General features: G+C 52.7%; 3 protein-coding genes across 7 annotated transcripts in view; 1 reads left to right on the top strand and 2 right to left on the bottom strand.

The window, feature by feature from the left end:
* The window catches only part of RNF40 (ring finger protein 40, E3 ubiquitin protein ligase), a 14,122-nt gene extending 4,927 nt beyond the window's left edge, over positions 1–9,195 (bottom strand). Inside the window, exons 1-17 of one of the 4 annotated variants that reach the window (XM_011933595.1) lie at positions 8,460–9,195; positions 8,143–8,345; positions 7,542–7,709; positions 7,268–7,409; positions 6,431–6,637; positions 5,757–5,878; positions 5,489–5,635; positions 5,317–5,391; positions 4,535–4,654; positions 4,259–4,438; positions 3,941–4,076; positions 2,804–2,925; positions 2,289–2,716; positions 2,083–2,200; positions 1,832–1,981; positions 1,422–1,634; positions 1,220–1,345 (exon numbers count right to left, since the gene is read on the bottom strand). In XM_011933595.1, the coding sequence (XP_011788985.1) occupies positions 1,220–1,345; positions 1,422–1,634; positions 1,832–1,981; positions 2,083–2,200; positions 2,289–2,716; positions 2,804–2,925; positions 3,941–4,076; positions 4,259–4,438; positions 4,535–4,654; positions 5,317–5,391; positions 5,489–5,635; positions 5,757–5,878; positions 6,431–6,637; positions 7,268–7,409; positions 7,542–7,709; positions 8,143–8,274 (2,586 nt within the window). In that variant the 5' untranslated portion in view covers positions 8,275–8,345; positions 8,460–9,195. Of the gene's footprint in view, positions 1–1,219; positions 1,346–1,421; positions 1,635–1,831; positions 1,982–2,082; positions 2,201–2,288; positions 2,717–2,803; positions 2,926–3,940; positions 4,077–4,258; positions 4,439–4,534; positions 4,655–5,316; positions 5,392–5,488; positions 5,636–5,756; positions 5,879–6,430; positions 6,638–7,267; positions 7,410–7,541; positions 7,710–8,142; positions 8,346–8,421 lie in introns of all 4 variants that reach the window. The other 3 variants (XM_011933594.1, XM_011933593.1, XM_011933596.1) reach the window with 3 other exon arrangements.
* Positions 8,537–13,698, top strand: LOC105505687 (chromosome unknown open reading frame, human C16orf93). The gene is made up of 9 exons (XM_011933598.1): positions 8,537–9,271; positions 9,724–9,755; positions 10,299–10,364; positions 10,519–10,688; positions 11,847–11,917; positions 12,115–12,231; positions 12,326–12,395; positions 12,472–12,561; positions 13,467–13,698. The coding sequence occupies exons 1-9, from the start codon at positions 9,059–9,061 to the stop codon at positions 13,643–13,645; spliced, it is 1,008 nt and encodes a 335-aa protein (XP_011788988.1). The 5' UTR covers positions 8,537–9,058; the 3' UTR covers positions 13,646–13,698.
* On the bottom strand, positions 9,783–23,285 carry PHKG2 (phosphorylase kinase, gamma 2 (testis)). Of its 2 annotated transcripts, none has more exons than XM_011933600.1 (10): positions 22,672–23,047; positions 20,599–20,774; positions 20,264–20,318; positions 18,114–18,179; positions 17,854–18,017; positions 14,846–14,936; positions 14,598–14,751; positions 14,403–14,528; positions 14,159–14,314; positions 9,783–10,853 (listed from the first exon to the last, which is right to left on the bottom strand). In XM_011933600.1, exons 1-10 carry the CDS (start codon positions 22,764–22,766, stop codon positions 10,812–10,814), a joined length of 1,125 nt encoding a protein of 374 aa, XP_011788990.1. In that variant the 5' UTR covers positions 22,767–23,047; the 3' UTR covers positions 9,783–10,811. The 2 variants fall into 2 exon arrangements, with proteins under 2 accessions (XP_011788990.1, XP_011788989.1); XM_011933599.1 differs by lacking the exon at positions 9,783–10,853 and adding an exon at positions 23,174–23,285 and having other exon boundaries at positions 13,760–14,314; positions 22,672–22,784.
* Positions 23,286–25,189: the final 1,904 nt, after the last annotated feature.

Raw genomic sequence — 25,189 nt, 5'->3', positions numbered from 1 at the left:
TGAGAGGAGGAGCTTGCAGTGAGCTGAGATCTGGCCACTGCACTCCAGCCTGGGTGACAGAGCAAGACTCCGTCTCAAAAAAAAAAAAAAAAAACCACAAACATACTGCTTAAATGAATGAACTAACTGGAAAAGAAAACAGCTTCAGAGGAAATGGAAATCAATGTTAATCTTAAGCCTTTAGCCAAAGCTAGACATTTCTTATATTTAATACAACTATGTGACAGGGAACATCATCCCCAGCTTACAGTTCACCAGTGAGTGGTTAGAAGGTAGAGCCTGGAGTCAAGGAGGCTTGGACCCACATACCAGGGCCACTCCCTCTTGAGCGTATCAGTCCACCTCCCTGAGCCTCAGTTTCCTTATTTATAAAATAAGGTTAAAAACAAAATTCGGCCAAGCATGGGGGCTCACGCTGTAACCCCAGCACTTTGGGAGGCCAAGGTGGGCGGATCACAAGGTCAGGAGTTTGAGACCAGCCTGGTCAACATGGTGAAACCCCGTCTCTACTAAAAAAAATACAAAAATTAGCCAGGCATGGTGGTGCGCACCTGTAATCTCAGCCACTTCGGAGGCTGAGGTGGGAGAATTGCTTGAACCTGGGAGGTGGAGATGGCAGTGAGCTGAGATCGCAACACTGCACTCCAGCCTGGGCGACAGAACAAGATTCCATTTCAAAAAAAAAAAAATTCCACCTTTTATTTTTTTTCCTAGGGACAGAGTCTCATCCTTGTCACCCAGACTGCAGTGCAGTGGTGTGATCATAGCTCACTGCAGCCTCAACCTTCTGGGTTCAAGTGATCCTCTCACCTGTCGGCCTGTCACTTGAGAAGCTGGGACTACAGGCACATACCACCACACCCAGCTAATTTTAAAATTTTTTTGTAGAGATGGGGGTCTCACTATGTTGCCCAGGCTGGTCTCCAACTCCTGGCCTCAATCAAACCTCCTGCCTCTGTTTCCCAAAGTGTTGGGATTACAGGCGTGAGCCACCACACCCATAAACACCATCTTGATAGGATTAATGAGACTGAAATGTGACCAAACATGTCAAGCACTCAGCATGTGGCCTCGCGCATGTATATGTTCAGTATGTGTGAGCTGTTCTGTGACAGCCTGGCTTCATCTCAGGCTATCGCGTCAGGTGCTCTGAGCAGAATCGGAAGGTGAGGAGGTGAGCCAGCAGCCCAAGTTGTGTGTCCCCCTGGCCCAGCCTCACCTTCCGCTTGTTGAGCTCCAGGGCTTGGCTGCGCAGCGTCAGCTCCTTCTCCACACCCCCAAGGCTGCCCTGCAAAGCCCGCTCCTTCTCCTCCAGCTTCTGCACTGTCAGCAGCTGGGCATCCACCTAAGGACCAGAGGAGGACTCAGGGGCATGACCCCCACCTCTCCAGCTCCACCCTACAAGCTGGGGGCAGCCATACCTGGGACTTGAGGCCAAGGACCTGCTCGCCCAACTCATCCTTCTCCTCCCGCAGCAGCTTGTGAATCTGATTAGCCTTGATCCGCTCTGACATCAGCTTAAAGTTGGCATCGTCCTTTTCCCGCAACTGCTGTAGCAGCCGCCCATTCTGTTCCTGCATGTCCTCAAAAGCCTGACCTGTCACATCCATCTCTGAGAGCAGAGCCTCCTCCTCCTGCAGCAAGTGGGAGGAGACAAGATGGAACATGGGAAATGGACAGGATGGCTGTGTGGGAACCATGGGAAAACGCAGCAAAGCAAAGAACCACAGAGGGGACCCAGATCATCAAGGTGCTGCGGCACTACAGGCACCCAACAGGGTTTGAAGGGATCTCTCTGCAATCAGAGGCGAGGGCACCACAGGGGCCGCACCTGCTTGGTGGCACCCAGCTTGCGCTGCAGGTGTTCTATCTGCTCCTCTGCCTGCCGAATGCGCCGCAGGGCATCCTCATCCGCGATCTTCTTGCTCTCCCTTCGATCCCTCTCCTCCAATTCCCGGATGCGGCTCCGCAGCTCATCAACCTACAGCACAGGGAAAAAGGAACTCTCTTGATACTGCTTCCTGCTGACCTAGGACTCTGTTCTGCCTTTCTGCATGTCCCACAAGCCCCAGCTGCCCTCACCTCGGCCTTGGCCTTGCGTTCTGCTGCCATGAGCTGCACCTTATCCCGCTGCTCCTTGGGCGCTGACTTATACATATCCAGCAACAGTTTCATCTCCTTCTGGCTCTCTTGGGCCTTCCTGGCAAGGAGGTACAGGAGGAAGTCTTGGTGAGTGGGACTGGAGGCCACCTGGCAGGGTCAGGAAGGAGACAGGAACACAGCCTCACTTGAGCTCTGCTCGGAGACCCTTGAGGAGTTCTGATTCCTTCCGCTTGGCTTCTTCCACCTTGGCCTTCTCCCGATCGGCCCTCGAGAGAGCGGAGGCTACAGGTGGAGGACCCAAGCCAGGACCTTCTCGTTCCCGAAGCTCCCGCTTGGGCCTGGCCTCGGGTTCTCGGCCCCGGGAGGAAGGGCCCTGGGCCCCAGGGGTTAAGCCCTGGACATCCTCTTCAGAGGGGACCAGCTCCTCCTTCTTCACTGAAGTGGTAGTAGTGGTGGTGCCAGGCACTGGAGCCATTTCCTTTCTGTTGTCGGGGGTACTGACAGGGCCTGGCCCACCCTCCTCTTTCCCTGGGGCTGGGGCACTGAGGCCAGAGTCCTCTGGGTGGCCCAGGTTGGGGGTGGAGTGGGTAGAGCCACTGGCCTGGGCCCGGAGCTGCAAAGGCAGAGAGGAAGAGGGATGAAGTCAGATGTTGTTCCCTGGAGTCTAGCCAAAGCTTTTCCCAGGCAGGCCCCTTCTCACCTTGCCAATCTCAGCTTGTACTTCTCGAAGCTTCCGCTTGTATCGCTGGGCATCCCCTTTTAGCTGGTGGTTGTGGTTTTGAAGACTACTAATCAGGTGGCGCATCTCACGGTTGATGGGCCCTGGAGGAGCATCAGGAATTAAGGGTGTCAGAACCAGTTCCTGGGTTAGGGGTCCAACCCCTCAGTGCGGGAAGAGGCTATGCTATCACTCCCACTGTGCAGGAGGGGAACACTGCGGCCTCAACTGAGCATGAACTCATCAAATAATGCTGACTTCAAGGAAACTCACCCAAAAGTAACTTGACACTGCCTATTCATATGACTTTTGCTAATGCAGAATATATTTTTTGTTTTTTTAAAATAGAAAGTGTCTCACTTTGTTGCCCAGGGTGGTCTCAAATTCCTGGCCTCAAGCGATCCTCCCACCTTGGCTTCCCAAAGTGCTGGGATTACAGACATGAATCACCATGCCTGGCCTATGTTTTTTCTTTTTCTTTTTTTTTTTTTTTAATACATCCCTTTAATAGAGAAGGTAACTGTAATATTCACAAAAGTTAGTCAACTTTTTCTAGATTCTTAAACATCACCTTCCCAGTTGCATTTCCCTGGCCACCTATCCAAAATTGCAACACTGTTTCTCCTGATACTTCCTATCATCCTTTTCTGCTTTACTTTCCTTAGGGTATCTGTCAGGAGCTAACACATTTTCTACTTTTCTTCTACTAGTTTGTCTTTCTCTAGTCTGTCTTCTATCAGAATGTTGCTCTACATGGCAGGAATTCTGTTTTGTTCACTGGCATAACCCCAAACCCTAGAACAGAGCCTGGCTCATAGGTGGCATATGATAAATCTTTATAACACAAGTATCTGAGAGAGAGAGACATCATCAGACCAGAAGACTATGGACAGGGCTGACAGCTCAAACTCTGCATGTGCCTGCTCCATCAGCCATCCCAGCTGGCGTGACCCTCACTGTGCCTGGGAGCCAAGCAGTGCAGGCCCTGTTTAGCACAGGAAGCCGAGGCTCTGTGAAGAAAAAGGCCTTAGCCTTTTGCATCTGGATAAGCAGCGGCCCCACACCAGGGCCCAGCACTCCCGGATAAGGCCCCACCTCCGCCTTATCCTCACCACATACCCGCCTGCTCGTTGGCCGCCAGATTCTGCTCAAACTCGATGCGCAGCATCTCGTACTCCTTGCGTACCTGGGCCAGCGTGTCCTCCAGCTGAATGACCTCTGTGCGCAGCTTCTTCTGCAGCCCCAGCTCGTCGCTCTGTGGATTGACGTGTTAAGGACCCACACAGTCCCCTGGTCCCACCTTAGGATTCAGTATCTTAGGAAAAATCTATTCCTCAGGGACCCCTGGCTGGCACACAGGGCCTCTGAAGCCACCAACACCTCAACACTAAGGGTCTGGCCCTTAGCCCAGTCCCCACGCCTGTTCCAGAGGCATACCTCCATGTGCTCTATGTGTCGCAGGTGGGAGTTTTTGGTGGCCAGCAGCAGGCCCCGAGCCTCATCCAGCTGGGTCTTCACTTGCAGAGACTCGTTGTAGAGCAGTGAGAACTGGGCCTGCAGCATGCGGTACTCCCCTGTCTCCCGCACTACCTCCTCGGGAAGGCTCCGCAACGCCACCTGGGGCAGGGATGCCCAAATGGGATCAGCAAGAGGATTCAGGGCTCAGTCCCTCCCTTATAGGCACAGGCCTTCTCAGCCCCTACAGCAGCCCACCTTGAGGCGCTCATTGGTCCGCACAGCCCCCTGAAGTTCAGCCTGCAGTTTCTCCAGCTCTGCCATGCGGCTGTTGGCCAATTCCTGGTTTTCCTCCAACTCTGCATTCAGCATCTCAAACTAAGGAGTGGGAGGCGGGGCCATGGGAGGCAGGGCCAGGTGTGGCAGCAGGCTTCCCTTACATCCCCAGCAAACACTCCAGCCCAAGCACTCCGTGCAGGGCAACGACCGATTCTGATGCCCCAAACCAAGTACTTTCCTAAGGGCTCCCAGACAAATGGGAGAAAATTCAATACTGCATGGTTGGTGTTGGGAACTAAGGCTCTTAACTGATGGGGAATCATGGAAGCATTCCAGGAAGGCCTAAAGTGCCAGTAAAGGGAAAAAGGGCACAGTGACCACCAGATGCCAACTGACTCCAACTCACTCCTCTCTCTCTCTTCTGTGCTTTATCTTTGTGGTACTCATAACACACTGACAGGCTATTTTATTGATTTCTTGTTTGTTACCACAAGTAGAACCTAAAGATATATTATTTTATTTATTTCTTGTCTGCTCCATGAAAGTTTTGACCTCTATTTTCTTCTCCCCAATATGCCTAGTGCCTAGCACTAAGTGTTCAAAAATTTACTCAAAAAGTATATGAATGCATGAAAGAAAGAGCAGCAGGAGTGACCAAGAAGGGCCTTGGATATGGACGTTTGTCCTTCGTCTCGAGGGGAATTTCAAGAGTGCAACACAGAAGAGATCATGAGAAGGGGTGGGAGGAAGACGCCGCTCACCTTCTGCATACTGAGTGTGATCTGGCCCCCCTGGAAGCCTGAGGAGCTCCCAGACACATAGTAACCAGAGTTCAGCTGTGGAGAGAAAACAGATAGGCAATGGAAGTGGAGGGGAGGAGCTAGGGCCCAAGGGCCCAGCCTTGCCTCACCTGCCCCAGCACCCCTGCCCCACCTGCTCTAAGGCCTCTGCCAGGTGCTTATTGAGCTTTTGCTCTCGCTTCCGCAGCTTCTCAATGTCCCACTGCAAGTCCTCCACTGTTGTCTCCATCTCCAACACCTTGGTCTCTGCCGACGTCACTTTATCCTGGAGCTCGGAGTACTGGGAACAATGAGGGAGCAGATGCTTGGATGGGGGACTTGGTTCCTGAGGTCCCTGAGTGCCCATCTAACCCAAATCCTGCCTGATTCTAATCCCACTCCCAAAGCCCCCGGCTCCTCACCTCCAGTGAGATGCGGTGGTGTTTCTCCTGCAGCTGGGTGGCCAAGTCCTGCAGTCGCCGGTTCTCACGGCCCAGCTCTCGGGTGCGTGCCCGAGCCACTTCACTGAGGGGCTCACTGTCCCCTGGGAAGGCAGGGCCCAGATTAAGAGTCCAGCTCAGGGCAATGAGGCAAAGAACTAACTCATTCTGGAGTCTGCTATGTGCCCAATGTGATCCCCCAGCTGTCTTGCCAATTTCTCATGACAAAGCCAGGAGTCTTTATCCCCACTGCACAGGGGAGGAAACCAGCTCAGAGAGGGGAGCCACATTCCCAGCATGTCCAGGTGAGGGTGGCAGAACTAAGGTGGGAGAAGCCTGTCAACCTACAAGGCCTGAGCCCTTGAAGCTCTGCCTTGTGGATCTGCAACCCACACAAAGTGCTCCAGAGGGGCCTCTGGACAGGAGGCTCTACCAGCATCAACAACTCCTCCAACCCATCTCTCTAGCATTCAGTCCAGGAATCAAAGTTGGAACCCCCATCTATAGCCTAACCTACCCCTCCCAAGAACATGGCTGATTTATTCCTTGGGGAATTCTGGCCGCCCTTGGACTTGGGCATTAGGGAATCAGGAAGCGGTGCCATCAAGATGCAGGTAGGGATGGACACCTCTTGGGTATGGGCACAAAGAACCCACCTCGGCTATACACTCGCTGACAGAGTTCCTCCACCCGGCGCTGTAGGCGGTCTGAGGCCTCTACCACATGAGACACAGCTGCCTTAGAGAACTCCATTCGGCCTTGCAGCTCCAGCTCCACCTCCTCACTGCTGCTGGCACCCAAGGCCACCACAAAAGCCAAGGCCGGCTCACTGAGAGGGGGCCGCAGCTGCAATGGCAAGGGCTCTGGAAGGAATGGACAGACCCTCATGAGGATAACAGCAGCAGTTACCACCACTCTTTACTAAGTTCCAGACTGAGCCCTTCAATATTCATGGCTCACTTAATCAACACAACCTATAGTGCACTATTATCTCCATCCTGAAAGTGAGACAAATGAGGTTCAGGAAGGTAAAGTAATTTCCTCAAAGCTACAGAGTTGCGTATCACATCCTCAGGGATGCCTCCTGTACTGTCCCAATAAAAATTAGAATCTCACACACACACGTGTGCACACACAATTATTCCCTTTCAGGAGCCCCAGTACTTTCTGCTTACTATGTCTGTAATTTCCTCCCTCATAGCAAATGCAATGAGCAAGTACCCATTTCTAGAAAGCGTCAAACACATAGTTAACGCTCAACCGTAATACTGTTTTGAAACAAATGGGTGTCAAAACATGAATTGCTCTATCAACCAAGTTAGTCAGAGTCCAAAGCATGTATTTTTGTGCACTGCACTTTACTACCCAAACATGAAATCCATTTCGTGGGGAGTAGTAAGGCAGGCAATTCAGAGGCCCAACACCAAAGTCCCCTCCTCCCCAGGACTTTTCCCAAAACTTAAGCCCCCTAGATCCCAGAACTCTGGTCTTACCTCTCAGCTCTGATGTCCCCGGCTCTGGGAGAGGAGTCCCATCACACGTGGGCCCCTCCTGGGTCCCAGGTGCTTCAGGCGCTGAAGACACCTCCCCCTGGCTCTCATGGCATCGGAGAAGGTTTTCCACAGTTTCATCCAGCTGGAAGGAGAAAACATCAAAAATGTTATGAATCCCTTAGTGCTTTCCAACATTATACTCCTTTTCCAGTAGGGGAATCTGGGGATTGGCAGCTGAATCAAGGCCTGGTCTTGGAAAGCAGAAGGCATCCACCTGGGCCCAGTAGCGATTGACGATGAGGAGTGTGGCATCATCTGTGGCCTGCCGCTTCTCCAACTTCTCAATTCGTTCTCGGAGTTCATCTTCACAAGCCTGCCGTTGTTCCAGCCGCTCTGCCAGTTTTTTGTTCTTGAACTGTAATACCTTCAGGTCCATCTCCTCCTACCAAAGAAAACAAAGGGGCCGACAGAATATCAAGCAGGGCCCAGAAACCAATCACACAGAAAGACAGAGAGTAGCAGAGCATCTGGAAAGCATGGGAGATGGGGGTATTCCCACACTAACCGCTAACAGAATCTAAGGAGGCTCAGACAACCCACAGCGAAAGTGTCTTGGTTGTGAGGAGGCTCACGTTGTTTCTGCCTGTCCCCTTCTAACTCCTTAGTCTTTGACAAGTCACACGCCCCCTGGGAACCTGTTTTCCTATCTGTAAAGGGAAGACAGGCGTCGTGTTCTCGGCTTCTTTCAACAGAGTATCCTGTAACGCGGACCTTGCTAAACTTGGGGAAGTGGGTGTAAGATTCTGGACAGTTTGGCCAGAGAACAGAGGGAGGGCTCTGGGAAGTTCTGAGGGTTAAGGCAAGAGCCCAAGAACCGTGGAAGAGATGCCTCCAAGACGAATGGGCTCGATAAGAGTGGTAGTGGTCTTCTCCTCACGACTCAGCTTCTTCTCCGGGGGCCCTGAGCCCCCGTCGCCGGCGGCGCGTTTGTTGCCTAGCCCAGACATGGCCGCGGCGGCTGGAGAGGCGCAGGGTCCCCTGAGGGGCGTCAGACGGGAGGAGGCGGTACTTCCGTCACCTGCAGAAGACAGAGAGCAGAGATGTGCGAACGGCTGGTGTTCCACAGCCCCAAACACCCTCCACCCCTCACACACCTGCTGGATCCCGTCCCCGCCGGCGCCAGAGCCCTCACCAGCAACACGGTCAGCCTAGCGCCGCCATCTTGGATTTCACCGGACGTCACTGGACGTCACTGGCCCCCCCAACGGGGCGCGGGGCGCAGGCGCCAGAGGCAGCCCCGGATGTGAGGAAACTTCTTTATCTTCTGCTTCCATTGGTTACGCTTGGTCCCGCCTCTCGGGTCCTCTGGCTTCTGCCCAAACACCTTCTCTTTCTCTCAGTGATTGGCCAAAAGGCAGTTCCCATAGTAACTGATACCGCGCTCCCACTTCCCAGCCTGGAGGACAGCGCCGGCCCTCGTATTAGCAACTTGGAAGAGAGGGTGCCCAGGTGGGCACTCGCAACTTCTTACGTATCTGCGCGTTCTCTTCGCACCCACTGGCGTGAGCCTGCGGTTCCCGCCTTCCTTCCTTCACAAGCCCCCTTGGCAACCGTCGCCGTTGAGACGGAGGGAGACGCCCCACGGATTCGCACCGCAGCGCCACTAGGCGCGCAGATTGGCCGGAGCAAGGCGAGCGGGCCCGGCCTTGGTAGCCGCAGACCGAGCGCTGGCTGTCCTGGAACCGAGGCGGCGGGAGCCCGGGGCGCGCCGCGGCACGGAAGAGCGGCGAGATGCTCAACCGCAAGACCAGCCACTTTTTGGGAATGAGGGTGCAGTCGGAGCTTGAACGTCTCTCCGAGCTGCGGCGGGAAGCGGGGAAGGATCGCATCTCAGTGCGTGGGTCGGCCGCGCGGACGAGAGCGAGTGTGCGGATCCAGTCGACGGCGGCGGCGGCGGCGGCGGCGGCGAAAGCGGATGAAGACGCCGAAGCCAACTTGTTCCCAGTGAGGGCGGGACAGTCTGGTCCGCTCGTGAATATTTATAAACGGGCTCCCCCGCAGGCCAACTTGTTCCCAGTGAGGGCGGGACAGTCTGGTCCGCTCGTGAATATTTATAAACGGGCTCCCCCGCAGGCCAACTTGTTCCCAGTGAGGGCGGGACAGTCTTGTCCGCTCGTGAATATTTATAAACGGGCTCCCCATAACGTCATTATGCTTGCTAACGTTCGGGACGTCTCCCCCGCTGCCTGGGCGAGGAGAGGCAGGGGTGTGTGACCCTTGTGGTTATTGTGCTCGCATGGAGCACCTAGGGCCTCCTGAAGCCCGCCCTCGCCCGCGCCTCTCCTTCTTAGTCGTTGAAATGAGATGGCAAGTTACGGCGAGTTCTCGGGCCCGCTGGAGATTCGCGACGGCCAGGACACCACAGCTGCCTTCCCCAATTCGCTTTCTTTCCGCAGCCGCCGCTGCCCCGACCCCAGATCTGCATGTGGTGAGTGTGAAGAGACTTGGGAAAGAGTTACACTGAATATTTGCATTCTTCCTTTATTGCCTCCCCAACAGTCCTGTCTGTGGCCAGGGCATCCCCATTTTTACAGATGAGGAGACTGAGGCCTAGAGATGCAATTACTCCAGGTGACTGGAAGCCAGCTTTCCAGCCTCCCCAATCCAAAGAGGAGACAGTGTGAGAAAAAAAGAGCCAAAGGCAGGATGTAAAGGGAGTCTCATGGCCGCTATGGAGTATTGTACAGAGGGGGACACTGAGGGCCACAGGGGGATTTGACCAAGGTCATACAAAGTAGTGGCAGAGCAGAAAAAACAATTCAAGTTTCCTAACCCTAAGCTTTAGAAATGGAGAGGCTCATAAGAGTTCATTTAGGCCCAAAGAGCTAACGATTTGCATAGTTAAACAGCAAGTTGGCAAAAGAGCCCAGCTTCACACCAGTGGCCCAACTCCCAGTCCCACGCACTAGCTGTCACAGCCCTGTCATGATAGGTAATGGCCACCAATACTCTTTTTCTTTTCCTATAACAGGAAGTACCTGGACATCCATTCCATGCACCAGCTGGAGAAGACTACCAGTGCTGAGGAGATGAGGCAGTAGGGACTGAGTGGGGGCGCGGGAAGAGCTCTTGGCAAAGGTCGAGGGGTCAGGTTGGGAAGACATGAGGAATGGTTGACTCCAAAGCATGTGGTGGGTTTAGGATGATGAAAGGAGGCTCCAGTTGTCACTCACTCCTCTCTCCCTCCCAAGGGTGTTGGCTGAGCTGCTGGAGCTAGGGTGTCCTGAGCAGAGCCTGCGGGACGCCATCACCCTGGACCTCTTCTGCCATGCGCTCATCTTCTGCCGCCAGCAGGGCTTCTCACTGGAGCAGACGTCAGCGGCTTGTGCCCTGCTCCAGGATCTTCACAAGGCTTGTATTGGTGAGAGGGGGCAGCTACCAGGTTTGAGCCCCAGGGAGAAGAGGAACTGGGGCGGGCACAAGTGACAATGGGAAGCAGAAGCAGGGGATTTCTGCCTGGAATATGTCTTTATTAATAGCATTATCACACATAAGCCATCACCTTTCCAATCCACTGCTTCCTTATCTAGAAATTAAGGATACAGGCCAGGCATGGTGGCTCACGCCTGTAATCCCAGCACTTTGGGAGGCCGAGGCAGGCGGATCACAAGGTCAGGAGTTTGAGACCATCCTGCCTAATACAGTGAAACCCTGTCTCTACTAAAAATACAAAAAAAAAAAAAATTAGCCAGGCGTGGAGGCGGGCGCCTGTAGTCCCACCTACTCAGGAGGCTGAGGCAGGAGAATGGCGTGAACCCGGGAGGTGGAGCTTGCAGTGAGCCGAGATTGTGCCACTGCACTCTAGCCTGGGCAACAGAGCGTGACTCCATCTCAAAAAAAAAAAAGAAAAAAAGAAATTAAGGATACGGTCCTGTAAAGGACAGTTCTGAGAAATAATTTATGCAAATATATGCATAGTGCACAATAAAACCTGCTTTAGAATATTTAATAGCTCATGCTTCAGAATGTTTAATAGCTGAAATGAGCTATTTCTTGGTTTATTGTGTCACTTCTCCTAGAATATAAGCTTCGTAAGAACAGGACCCTTTGGGAGGCCGAGACGGGCGGATCACGAGGTCAGGAGATCGAGACCATCCTGGCTAACATGGTGAAACCCCGTCTCTACTAAAAGTACAAAAAAAAAAAAAACTAGCCGGGCGAGGTGGCGGCACCTGTAGTCCCAGCTACTCGGGAGGCTGAGGCGGGAGAATGGCGTGAACCCAGGAGGCGGAGCTTGCAGTGAGCTGAGATCTGCCTACCGCACTCCAGCCTGGGTGACAGAGTGAGACTCCGTCTCAAAAAAAAAGAACAGGACCTTATCTGTCTTGAGTGCCTAAAACAGTATACAGTGGGCATATAGTGGGTATTCAATATTTGTTACATGAGTTAAGGAAACAAGCCAGGGCTGAAACCCAGATCTGTCTGCCTCTGAAGCTCATGGTCATAAACAGCTGTTGAGTGAAGTGAATGAATGGATACCAGAGAGGGCCTCACTACCACATCTTGCTTTCCCTACCAGCAACCCCCTTGGGCAACGTGGAGGAGTGCTACCGCTACTTCACCAGCGTTCTTTTTTGCCATGGAGTCAGGGTCAGTTCCCCTGGAACATTCTGGAACCTTTACCCATCCCCAGGCAAGGTCTAGCCCAGTCTCTCTCACATTCATCACCCTTATCTTCCTGTGAAGACCCCAGTGGGCTCTCCTTGCTCCTAGATTGCTAGGCTTTTGGAGGCAAAGCCAGGGGTCCAGGAGGTAGTCAGGGTTCTGATTCCCAGTCACCACCACAGCGGCCTCCTTTCAGCATCGACCTCTTCAAAGAGGAACAACTGCTGGCCCTGGAAGACTACGTGGTCAACACTTACTTCCGCCACTTCAAACTCTATAAATACGTCTTCACACCCCAGGTAGGGGGTGGTGGACCATGAGGAGCCATCCTCAACCCCCCCTCCCCTCAGCGCAGGTGCCCTCTTTTTAGCCTCCCTCTTCTTTGCTTCTCAGGTGCGGCTGGATCTGTCTTTGACTTACATGGGGCTACAGCCACCCAAACTGTGGCCAGAGAGTGAGATGGGTAAGGGAGAGTGCCAGGGCAGGGCTGGGCTGGTCCAGGCCTGGGGCCACAGTCTCTTCCTGCTTCTGGTTTGCAGAGAAAGAAGAAAGCAAGGAGGTGGAGGAGCAGGCAGTTACCCCGCAGGAAGAGGAACTAGAGACAGTGGCCCCACCAGAGCCGGAGCCAAGTGAGGATCTGGAGGGGGCAGGCCGCCCTGTCCCTCTGAGCGGGTGTAGAATGAAGGGTTTGGATCACATCAGGACTTCAGACTTTTTGTTTTTAGTCAGAGTCCTTTCTCTAACTGATCCCTTATGCAGAAGTCCAAGATGATAGATAAAAGCGTAGCTGTAGGCCTGGTGCGGCGGCTCATGCCTGTAATCCTAACACAATCTGAGGCGGGCGGATTGCCTGAGCTCAGGAGTTTGCGACCAGCCTGGGCAACACTGTGAAAACCCGTATCTACTAAAATACAAAAAAATAGTCGGGCGTGGCAGTGCGCTTCTGTAGTCCCAGCTACTCGGGAGGCTGAGGCAGGAGAATTACATGAACCTAGGAGGCGGAGATTGCAGTGAGCCGAGATCTCGCCGCTGCACTCCAGCCTGGGCCACAGAGCGAGACTCTGTCTCAAAACAAACAAAAAAATGCACAGCTGAGGTGGCTCCAGAGAAATGATCATTAGAAAGCCAATGACAGTAACAGCCAGCACATACTTGGCAATAGGTGTGCAGTGCATGCCCTGCTCTAAGCATTTTATATAAATTAACTCATTTAATCCTCCCTTAATCCTATGTGCTAGATATCACTATTCACATTTTACACAAGGAAACTGAGGCACAGATAGGTTAAATAACCTGCCTAAGGTCACACAGCTACTGAGTAGGGATCAGAATTTGAATCTGCAAAGTCCAGCATAGCTACCCTACCCAACTACCTTTCATACAAGGGCTGGCTGACATTTCCTAAACGGAAACAACATTGCCACCTGTATATCCCCCAGGGGAAATTTGGGGGCTGTGTTTGCCCAGCTAGGGACCATCCCCATTGCCAGACAGCATCTCTCCTCACCCTGCCCCTTCTTCTCTGCCCCTGCAGGCCACGTCCACGTCCTCCGAGCCTACATCAACACCCAAGTGAACAAAGAGCTGGAGGAGCTCCAGCGGCTGGTGGAAGAGCAGCTCAAGGCCAGCGAGGAAAGGCTCAGCAGCAAGTTGACTGCACTAGAGCGGCCCTTCCAGCTACCTCCGGGTAAAGGCAAGAGCAAGACCAAGTGACCCCCAGCATTTTCCCCAATAAAGGTCTGGGCCAGAATGGCCCTATCCCTGCACCCTGGTAAGTATCTTCTGGGCTTTCCTGCCCAAGCCAGACAGAAGACACAGGACACTCGCTCTCCCTGGTGTGTAGTGGGTTTTATTTCATATGCAGCGCAGGCAGCACTGACTGGGCCAGGTGTGGCATTCAGAGTGGCTCCCTTCCATCCCAGCTCTGATCTCAGAGCCCTGGCTGGTGGGAAGACAGGTACCGGGCTGGTCTTTTAAGAGGGTAGCAGGATGAGTGGTGGGCCTGAGGCCAGAGCCCAGAGGAGCTGGAATGATCAAAACCCTTCTTCTGGAGAGTTCTGCTTCCTGGGAATCCCTGGGGTTGAGGTCCTAACCCAGTACCAGCACGGCCTCATCCTCAGTTACAGCAGCAGAGTCTCCCTCCTCTTCAGGGCCCATGATGGGAAAAGGCCCAGGGGGCCGGTGCTGAAAGAGAGCTGCCCGGTTCTGCTGCTCCCCTTTCTTCACCCAGTGCCCATAGAGCCGGAAGGCACAGTTGTCGATGAGGCGCCGCACTGACCGCAGCGCATAAGGGTCCCTCAACAGTGCGTTCTTAGTCAGTGGCCGTACACGATGGGTGCTTAGGGCCACTCGTCCAGCAGCCAGCACTGTCCACACTGCCACCTAGGAAGGGGGGCAGGGTGAGCTCTAGTGCAGGGGAAAGATCATGAAACAGAGGAATGGGCCCAGACCTTGACACTCTCAGGCTTACCCGGAACCGCTGGCGGGGGGTGAGGTTCCAGGATTGGCTGCCTTCACAACGCTCAAAGAAGGGGTGCTGTAGGGCCTGCTCAGCTGTCAGGCGTGCTTCAGGATCCACCTGCAGCAGCCTGGAAATCTAGGAGAGACCCAGAGCATGAGGGGCAGCTCTTGGGCCTCCCCTACTGTCCTCTCAGCCCCAGCTCACCAAGTCTTTGACAGTGCTGGAACGGTCGTCCCACTCAGGGGAACTGAACTGGTACTGGCCCTCCATGATCATGCGTAACATCAGGATCTGCCGCCGGTGCCAGAAGGGTGGCGAGCCAGCCAGGAGTGTGAACAAGATCACCCCACAGGCCCAGCTGGGAAAGAGACTGGAGTCAGGCGGGACTGAGTGACAGACAGACCCGGCAAAGAACAGCAAGCACAGGAGGGAGAGGGAGACCAGGAACTCACAGGTCGACCTCCTTGCCGTAGCCTGGGTGGGTTTCATCCATGGAGCATTTAAGGATCTCTGGCGCTAGATACCCTGGGGTCCCACACAACTCTGGGGAGAGAGGACCAAGATTGAGGGGATGCCACTGGCCCCTCCAGGGCCCCTAGCACTGGATCTCTGCTGGAGCCTCCTCAATGCCACCAGAACTACCAGTGTTCCCATCCTCCTCCTGCCTGCCTTCTGCCAAGTCTCCGCTGAGGCACTATCCCTGCTCAACAGTTCAGATACCCATCATGGCTCCTGGTGGCCTTCCTAGGAAAACCTGGGTTTTGGATTGATTTCAAGGTCCTTGTTCCACCATATCATTTGCCTCCTCCAACCCTACCTACCCACTATCCAAGTCAACCTATCTACTCCTTACAACTTGTTACCTTAGTTTTATACATATCATAAAGCATATGGAAAGATTATGTATTTTTCCATACATCACAATACATATGGAAAAAAAATTTCTGCATTCCTATCTGCCCAAACCTCTTCCTCCTCCTATAACCTCCAACCATCACTCCACCCAGGGGGAACAAGCGGAGATATGGAATTTCTTTTGTTTTTTCTTTTTTTGTTTTTGGACACGGAGTCTTGCCCTGTCGCCTAGTCTGGTGTACGATGGCATGATCTCAGCTCAATGCAACCTCCGCCTCCCAAGTTCAAGCGATTCTCCTGTCTCAGTCTCCCGAGTAGCTGGGATTACAGGTGCGTGCCACCACGCCTGGCTAATTTTTTGTATTTTTAGTAGAGATGGGGGTTTCACCATGTTGGCCAGACTGGTCTTGAACTCCTGACCTCATGATCCACCTGCCTCGGGCTCTCAAAGTGTTGGGATTACAGGTGTGAGCCACTGCGCCCTGTGAGCTATGGGATTTCTTAAAGCACATAGTGGGTAAGTCCCTTGTTTAAAACCCTTCCCTGATTCCACATCATGACACATGATCAAATCTACAGTTCTAAAGCCCAGAGCCCTCCAAAACTTTATGCAAGTCTGTATTTTTACATTTATTTATTTTTAGAGATAGGGTCACTATGTCACACAGGCTGGAGTGTGGTGGCACTATCACAGCTCATTGCAGCCTTGGGCTCCTAGGCTCAAGTGATCCTCCTCCTTCAACCTCCCGAGTAGCTGAGGTGACAGATGCGTGCCACCATGCTTGGCTCAAGTTTGTATTTTTAGTTTTTTCCACCACTCGGGCACCAATTCTTCCAGTAATTTCTGAACTGTGTTCCCTGGCACACTTCCAGGAGATTTTAACAGCCCTGAATTGAAACTGACTTTCTTGGGAAATTCATTCCTATACCAAGTATTTATTGAATGCCAGTGGCATTGATTTGCCAAGTGGCAAATGAGATGTGTCCTTAGCGAGCTGTCTACCTGAAGGCAAGTGGGAAGTAACAATAGAGTAAGAGGTGTTGTGAATGAAGAAGATAGGAGAACAAAAAGCAAAGGGACCTAAGCTGCCCTGGAGGTGTAAAGTGAAACTTGAATTACCCAAGCCAAGAAGAGGATGGAGTGGGCAGAGGCAAAGATGATTCCAGAAAGGGGAAAAGTACATGTGGAAGCCCAAAGGGTTTTTTTTTTTTTTAGATGGAGTCTCGTTCTGTCGCCCGGGCTGGAGTGCAGTGGCCGGATCTCAGCTCACTGCAAGCTCCGCCTCCCGGGTTTACGCCATTCTCCTGCCTCAGCCTCCCGAGTAGCTGGGACTACAGGCGCCCGCCACCTCGCCCGGCTAGTTTTTTTTGTATTTTTTTAGTAGAGACGGGGTTTCACCATGTTAGCCAGGATGGTCTCGATCTCCTGACCTCGTGATCCGCCCGTCTCGGCCTCCCAAAGTGCTGGGATTACAGGCTTGAGCCACCGCGCCCGGCCCCCAAAGGGTTTTAAAGCACAACATCCAGCAGACATGTAAGCCCACAGGTTAAGAGTATGAAATTTGAAGTCAGACTGTCCAAGTTCAGTCCTGGCATTAGGACCCTGGAGAAGTCATCTCACCTCTTTGAGCCCTTCTGTAAAAACAGAGACACAAATACTATCTGTCACACAGAGCTGTGGAGAGGATTTGGGGGAATAAGCCATATAAAGATTGGTGCCGGCCAGGCACAGTGCTCATGCCTGTAATCCCAGCACTTTGGGAGGCCGGGGCGGGAGGATCACTTGAGGTCAGGAGTTTGAGACCAGCCTGGCCAACATTGTGAAACTCCATTTCTACTAAAAATACAAAAATGAGCCGGGCATGGTGGTGGGCACCTGTAATCCCAACTACTCAGGAGGCTGAGGCAGAATAGCTTGAACCCAGGAGGTGGAGATTGCGGTGAGTGAAGATCATGCCACTGCACCCCAGCCTGGGTGACAGAGCAAGACTCTGTCTCAAAAAAGAAAAAGACTGATAGGTGAATGCCCAGTAAACAGTAGCTTTCCATAAGTCTAGTGCAAAGCCATTGAGGGAGAGAGTCAGTGGCAGACTAAAGGCTCTGAAGAGTCCCACAGGTGAATTTTATTTGAAGTTTCCCATTTGCAGTAGAAATATTACTGTCCCGACAAATGTATTCACATCAGGTGAACCTGAGGCCCAGGGCCCAGGTGGGAAGTGCAGTCTGGACATATCACATCAGGCTCCCATGGTCCTGCACTCCAGACCCCAAACGTGGCTAAGCATGACTCTGCCCTGCTCCCTTTTTTACCTCTTCTGTGGGGCTCAGGCTGAATTGGTGTTCCTTCCTCCGGGCTCCCCTGGCATGGCCCTCTGCCCACCGTGCACCACTGTCCGTCAGCCCACTTGTCTGTCTCCATCCTCCCCAGGTCAGAATGCCCACTCTGAGGTAAAAACAGGTTTTGCGCCCACAGGGTACTTGGCAAGTACCCAATGACTTCTCCCTTTTTCTTGGCACCAGGGACTTGGTACTCAGACCCAGCCAACCAATCTCATCAGGCCTGGGTCTCCCCTCCCAAGCCTATAAGGGCACTAGATCCCCTCACCTCGAAGCTTCTCGCCAGGTTCCAAGTGGCAGGAGAACCCGAAATCTGAAAGTCGGATCTGCATATTATCATCTAGGAGAATATTCTCGGGCTTCAGATCTCGATGCACAATGTTGTTGGCATGGAGAAAGCTCACTGCTTCCAGCAGAGACCGCATGATGGACCTGAGGAAAGGGAAGGCGGGTGCAGTCTCCTCCTTGGCTCCTCCCTGCCCTGTCCCACCCCCTGCTCACCCCTGGGGCTGCAGGCTCAACCCTTACCTGGTTTCCTTTTCTGAGAGGGCTACCTTCTCTGTGAGATAGTCAAACAGCTCTCCCTTCCGCATCCTAAGGGAAGGAGGGGCATAGGAGGCAGCTGCACCCCACATTGGGGGCTGAGAAAACAGACCAGTGCTCATACAAAATACCATGGAAGAGGCCATTAAAGATAGATTCCTCTGCGGACAAACCAAAGGGTCTAGAGACACAGTACTCCAACAAGGCAGTTTGGCCTGGTGTGTTGGCAGCTGAAATATCTGCATTATGCCATGATGGCAATTATAGCAAAAATAAGAGACTTCTTGTGACAATATAATTTATAGGAGTTTCTTGTTGTTTGAGAATAACTATGCCTGAAAAAGGCCTCTCAAAGTGAATCTATAAAGAAAATGGACCAAAATTTCAGTTTTTTTGTGGCACAAAGGTTGAATAGGACCTTATTTTGAAATTTTGTCTTTAAAAGCTGAGGTTATAATTATGTGTCAATTAAAAATAATACTTTCAAAATTGAGTTATACTTGTAACTCTGCATCAGTCCTCAAACTAACTTATCAGGTACTGTTTTGGGGAGTGTAGTCACTCTGCACAGCTGGAGGATGGCATAATAGACATCCTTACGTCCCCTCTGACTTTTGCAGAGGGCCATTTCTGTAAATATATGGAAGCTTTCATGAATTTCTTCCAAGGGCCTCTCTTAAATCTTTGGAATTCAAATCATTCTCTTTTGAAATACCTTTGCAATTGGTTTACATTATACCGTGTAACAGCTGACATTCAGATTCTGACCAGAAAAAGAACAGATGGGCAGAGACAGACACCAGAGTAGTGTGTTAAGCAGCACGAGAGGCTGATGAACAAGGATCTATTTTCTTTTTCTTTTTCTTTTTTTTGAGATGGAGTCTCGCTCTGTTGCCCAGGCTAGAGTGCGGTGGCGTGATCTCCGCTCACTGCAAGCTCCGCTTCCAGGGTTCGCGCCATTCTCCTGCCTCAGCCTCCCGAGTAGCTAGGACTACAGGTGCCTGCTACCACTCCCGGCTAATTTTTTTTGTATTTTTAGTAGAGATGGGGTTTCACCGTGTTAGCCAGGATGGTCTTGATCTCCTGACCTTGTGATCCGCCCACCTCGGCCTCCCAAAGTGCTGGCATTACAGGTGTGAGCCACCGCGCCCAGCCGCAAGGATCTGTTTTCTAAGTGGTCAGTCCACTGCTGAACACTTTTTTTTTTTTTTTGGAGATAAGAGTCTCGCTGTGTCACCCAGGCTGGAGTGCAATGGCACGATCTCAGCTCACTGCAACCTCCACCTCCCGGGTTCAAGTGATTCTACTGCTTCAGCCTCCCAATTAGCTGGGATTACAGGCACCCACCACCACACCTGGCTAATTTTTTTGTATTTTAGTAGAGACGGGGTTTCATCGTGTTGGCCAGGATGGTCTCGATCTCTTGACCTCATGATCCGCCCACCTCGGCCTCCCCAAGTGCTGGGATTACAGGCGTGAGCCACTGCACCCGGCCACAATCTGTTCACTCCCAGCACTTTGGGAGGCCGAGGTGGGTGGATCACGAGGTCAGGAGATCGAGACCATCCTGGCTAACATGGTGAAACCCCGTCTCTACTAAAAAAATACAAAAATGAGCCGGGCGTGGTGGCAGGCGCCTGTAGTCCCAGCTACTCGGGAGGCTGACACAGGAGAATCGCAATGGCATGATCTCGGCTCACTGCAGCCTCCGCTTCTCGGGTTCAAGCGATTCTCCTGCCTCAGCCTCCCGAGTAGATGGGCTTACAGGCGTGCACCACCACACCTGGCTAATTTTTGTATTTTTAGTAGAGACGGGGTTTTGCCATGTTGGCCAGGCTGGTCTTGAACTCCTGACCTCAGGTGATCCACCCGCCTCAGCCTCCCAAAATGCTAGGATTACAGGCATGAGCCACCATGCCTGGCTGGTCACTATTACTTTTAAAGAATTTGCCTCAATGATGGCACCGAGGGAGAAGGCCAGAGCCGTGGGCTAGCAGGCAGGCCCAGGTGATAGAGAGCCCCAGCTGGAGCAGGAAAGTGTGAGCAGGGTGGGTCCAGCCCACTGAGCAGCAAATGCTGGGCCATACATGGAGGTGGGGAGGAGGCTTCTCCGATGGTGGCAGGGAGATACTCACAGGTCAAACACCAGGAACATGAAGCTAGAAGACTCGTAGGAATCGATGAGGGTGACTAGGGAGAGAGGAAGAGAGGCAGAGAGACAGAGATGGAAAGGAGTAGATGCACATTGATGGGGCTTGGTCACCCTGGGACAGCAGCGGGCTGTTACTGGGAAGAAAGGAGAACCAGAGGAGGCAGTGGGGGGGGCCAATGGATGGCCACTCTTTAGTGGAATGAAGCCAGGAGGAAGGGAGGAGAGGTGTGGAGGCAATGTTGGGGGAAGTGGGCTGTGGGCAGGGTCAGCAAGAGGTGGGGGGTCGTCTGCTAACAGGAGCAAGGAAGACAGCCTCACTGATGTGGGGGTGGCCGGCGACCTGGCGAAGGATGTGTGTCTCTCGCCGTGTGGCTTCCCGCACCTCCTCCAGCTGCTCAGGACTCAGTCGCTCAGCTGTCACTTCCATAATCTTCACCGCAAACTCGTGGCCAGTAGCTCGATGAACACAACGGCGGACCACAGAGCTCACTCCTCTGCGAGAGCCAGAAAATAGCACAAGTCAGGGCCTCTGTGCTCACATTTCTGCACAGGCTGGGGCTTCAGCATCCTCATGCCTGCTGTGCCAGACCCTGAAGACCCATCTGGATCACAGGGCAACAAGCTTAGGAGCTCACCCTGGCTTCACAGCAGCCTCAGGAACCTGGGTACCCAGCAAGGCACAACGCAAAGCTCACAGGGAAGGCAGGTAGGGCCTGGGTTCAAATCCAGGCTCTGCCACTTCCTCCATGGGAAAGCCTAGGCAAGTCCCTCCCACACTGAGCCTCAGCACCTGCTCCTTGAAGGAAAGGGGAAGAAAGATTTAAGTCTCCCTCCATATTCCACTTGCACTTCCCTGATCACCCCATCCAGATCCCAAAGTTCCCTCAAGTGTAGGAAACTCCAAATAAATATGAAGCCATTGACTGGAAGACCAAAGCTGAGAATCAGACCTTAGAGTAGACCTCAGATTTGCTACCAATTAACCTAAGTGGTCCCCTGACATAAGGTCCTTGGGCTTCAGCTCCTGCAACTGTGAAATGCGGCCAACAGCATCCTGAAGGGATGTTGAAGGGCATTCGTGAGGCACACACAAAGTCCTAGATAAGGATTTCCTTGCTCAGGCTATCACCAACTCCATATGACCCTACACATTCCTCAGACTAAGGAGCAAATCCCTCCAGGATCAGGCCTCAAATTCCATTTCTTATGCTGGTTCCCTTGCTGCCCTTCACAGAGCCTTACTACTATGCTCTCTGGGGCCTCCTTGGTCTCACATAACTCACTTGGGAATTCGGTCACCCACATCTAGTTAAATCAAGGGATGTAAACTATTGATCCATAGGCCAAACACAGCCCTCCAATGTGTTACGTTTTGGCCAGTGCGATTTTTTTTTTTTTTTTTTACAAATCTGAATTCACACATCATAGGTGGGACACGAATCCTCCACCTTACACAACACTTCTTACTCTGTTACTCTTGGCCACGTCATGGTTTTAATTTCCCACGCAACCACTAAGAGCATCTGAGTTTGAGGCCATGTTTTAATTATGACCCAGCTTTAACGAGCCTCTTTGAGAATCTGATGCAGACATCTACCACACGCATACATTTTTACGATTTTAAAGACCCCCCTGAACTCCGACTCATACCTCAAGACCCAGCCCAAAGGTGACTCCTGGGAAACTGTGTTTTTCTGGAATCCCATAACACTTGATACAGACCTCTACCTATCTAGCCTGATGCCTTTTTAACGTTCACGTCACTTCAGGTGGAGTACCTCAAAGGCACAGGCATCTTTTCTACCCTCCCTGTGTTGAGCTTTGTGTCTGGCACAGTAGGTGCGTCAACCATCCGTGTGTGTTGAAGGCATAAATGAATGAATCCGTGAAAAATATGGGGTTGACCCAAGATAACAGCCTAGTCATTAGGTGTTCTCCACTTACCACTGATTTTTTCCACTTAGAACTATTCAGTCATCCGGGCGCGGTGGCTCACACCTGTAATCCTAGCACTTTGGGAGGCTGAGGCTGGCAGATCACGAGTTCAGGAGTTCAAGACCAGCCTGGCCAATATGGTGAAACCCCCACCTCTACTAAAAATACAAATTAGCCGGTGTAGTGGCGCACGCCTGTAATACCAGCTACTCGGGAGGCTGAGGCAGGAGAATCACTTGAAGCCGGGAGGCAGAGGTTGCAGTGAGCCGAGATCGCGCCACTGCACTCCGGCCTGGGCCACAGAGCGACACTCCGTTTCAAAAAAAAAGAACTATCCTGAAAACCTTGACACACACACACACACACACACACACACACCTCTAGAGCCCTCAAACCGAAGCGGGACTGCTGAGGCCCGACCTCTCTGGACCTCCGTTTCCCCGGCCGCGGTCTCACCTGCCGATGACGTCCTTAGGGTCGTACTTCTGGTAAAACTCCTTGGCGGCGGCCCAGTCGGGCAGCTCATCCTCGGGCCCCACGTCCAGCGTCATCCTGAAGGAGGCGGGGGCCTGCGCGGAGGAGGAGGGCAGTGAGGGCAGGGAAGCCCACAGGCTCTGAGACGACCCACATCGCGGCTCCCGGGGGCGCAGCCCTTGCGGCTGGGGCGCCAGGGTCCTGGGGAGTGGGGGAGGGAGGGATAGGGGAAGGACCCGGACTGGGGAGACCCCGCAGAAGAGCCTGGGGGCGAGAGGATGGCAGGGCAGGAAAGGGAGTGGGGAGAGGTGCCCAGGAAGCTGGGGGAAGGGGCGCAAGAGCAGGCGGCTGTTGCCGCGCAGGCGCATTCGGGCGGACGCAGGAAGGGGACGGGGGTCTAGCGCAGGCTCACCCGCTGGGGCAGGCAGAGGAGCCAGGGTCGACGCGACCTGCGCTGTCGCCGGGTTCGCCTGCAGTCGCTCACCTTAACCTCGGGCAGCAGGCTACGACCCAAGGCTCCGCCTCCATCCTGCCCGCCAATGGCCAGCGCCGCCCAAAGACTGAGGCTCAGAAGCTCTTCCGATTGGAAACCGGCCGCCCAATAGAGGCTGGGGCGGGCGTCGGAGCTCGGCGTGTCCTAAGGCCGCGACGCGACGCCGGGGCGCGGCTTCAGACACGGCCAATCACCGAGTGGCATCTACGGGCCAGCGGAGGGCGGAGCTTGTTGTCAAGCGGGCCTGGAGGCCTGGAGGCCTGGAATGGGACCCGGAAGTTGGGTTTACTGGGAAACGTGATCGTTGGGTGGCGGGGAAGCAGGACCTTCCCGCGCCTCTAGTTCCCAGACTTGAGCAGGGGAATTCCCTCGGTCTCCTCCAAGCATCGCTAACTGCATTCAACATTTTCTCTTTTTTTAGACAGGGTCTCGCTCTGTAGCCCACACTGAGGCTGCAGTGTAGTGGCGCGATCATAGCTCACTGCAACCTTGAACTTCGGGGCTCAAGCGATCCTCCCGCCTTGGCCTCCCAAAATGCTAGGATTACAGGCTTGAGCCACAACGCCCAGCAAGCTCTTTTCAATATTAGCAGCCTTGTCCAAAGCGCCTGTCTTGAGTACACTCCAGCCCTTAAAACATTTGGACACACACAGCTTGGACCCCCAGCTTGGCCTCTTAGTTCGGACTTAGAAGGCCAGAAGACTACTTCTCTTTCTGTGGCGGCTTCAATCCCTCCTGAATACATCCAAAGCCCTAGCGTTTACTATCTGGGATTGTTTATACACTTTCTCCATCTTCCACCCTCTCCCAAAAGCCTTGTATCACACTGTTCTAAACCCACCAGGTTCTGCCAGGAGCTTTTGCCACCAGTCGCTTCTGCCAGGAGCAACTCAGTGCATAGCTCAGACCTGGCATTCACTAACAAATTTTTATGACCATCTAAGACCTAGGGACTAGACTGAGACAATGAAACACACACACACCCCTACCTTGTGGAGGTTATGTTCCAGCAAAGAGGAAAAGAATGAACTTATCTTCCAACAGCTATCTTAGAAATGACACTTTGGGATTACAATTATATGAGGGAAGAAAAATGAATTCAGGTAACTTTTTATAGAGTACTTTGACTCTATACCATCAATCTAAAGGCAAAATTGCAAAGAAATCTTGAACTTTACTTAGATTTGTTGTTTGGTAATATAATGGAATGATTATTCTGAAGCTGAGTAATCAACATATTGACGTGACTGGAAGCCAAGGTTCTTACTGTGGGAATCTGGAATCTGGAATGGGGAAAGTGGAGAAAGAACCCTATGATTGACTAGAATTTTTTAAACGATTTTTAAAATATTTAAAATAGATAACATTAACTATTTACTGGCTCTTAACTCTGCTTTCAGAATGCCCCAAGTAGTAACATCGCAGTAAAACGCCTAGTGTCTAGATGCCGATTTCTCAGTAACAGTCCCCAGTAAAAGGAACCAAGGCTGTTCAGGAGAAATGGCCGATTTCTAGGCTTCAGCAGGGAAAGTACAAGGTGAGTCTGGAGCGATTTGTGCTAGAAATTACTAAAGAGGGGGCCTTATCACAAGGACACAGGAACCAGATTGAAGAGGTTTCCGTAAGTCAGTATCAGGGATAAAAATAATGAGGAGTATGAGGGAGCTTGCTGATGTGCTGCAAATGTTATATTCCTATAGGTGGTGAGTGACTGACTACACAGGTTTATGTTAAAACATTCATCGGCTGGGCATGGTAGCTCACCCCTGTAATCCCAGCACTTTGGGAGGCCGAGGTGGGCGGATCACGAGGTCAGGAGTTCAAGACCAGCCTGATCAACATGGTGAAATCCCATTTCTCCTAAAAATACAGAAATTAGCCAGACGTGATGGCACACGCCTGTAATCCTAGCTACTCAGGAGGCTGAGGCAGGAGAATCACTTGAACCCGGGAGGCAGAGGTTGCAGGGAGCCGAGATCGCACCACTGCACTCCAGCCTGGGTGACA

The sequence above is a fragment of the Colobus angolensis genome, unplaced genomic scaffold (genome assembly GCF_000951035.1).
Source record: "Colobus angolensis palliatus isolate OR3802 unplaced genomic scaffold, Cang.pa_1.0 Scaffold128, whole genome shotgun sequence".
Classification (NCBI taxonomy): domain Eukaryota; kingdom Metazoa; phylum Chordata; class Mammalia; order Primates; family Cercopithecidae; genus Colobus; species Colobus angolensis.
The sequence above is the reverse complement of the archived record's forward strand: the minus strand, read 5'-3'. Positions and strand labels throughout refer to the sequence as shown.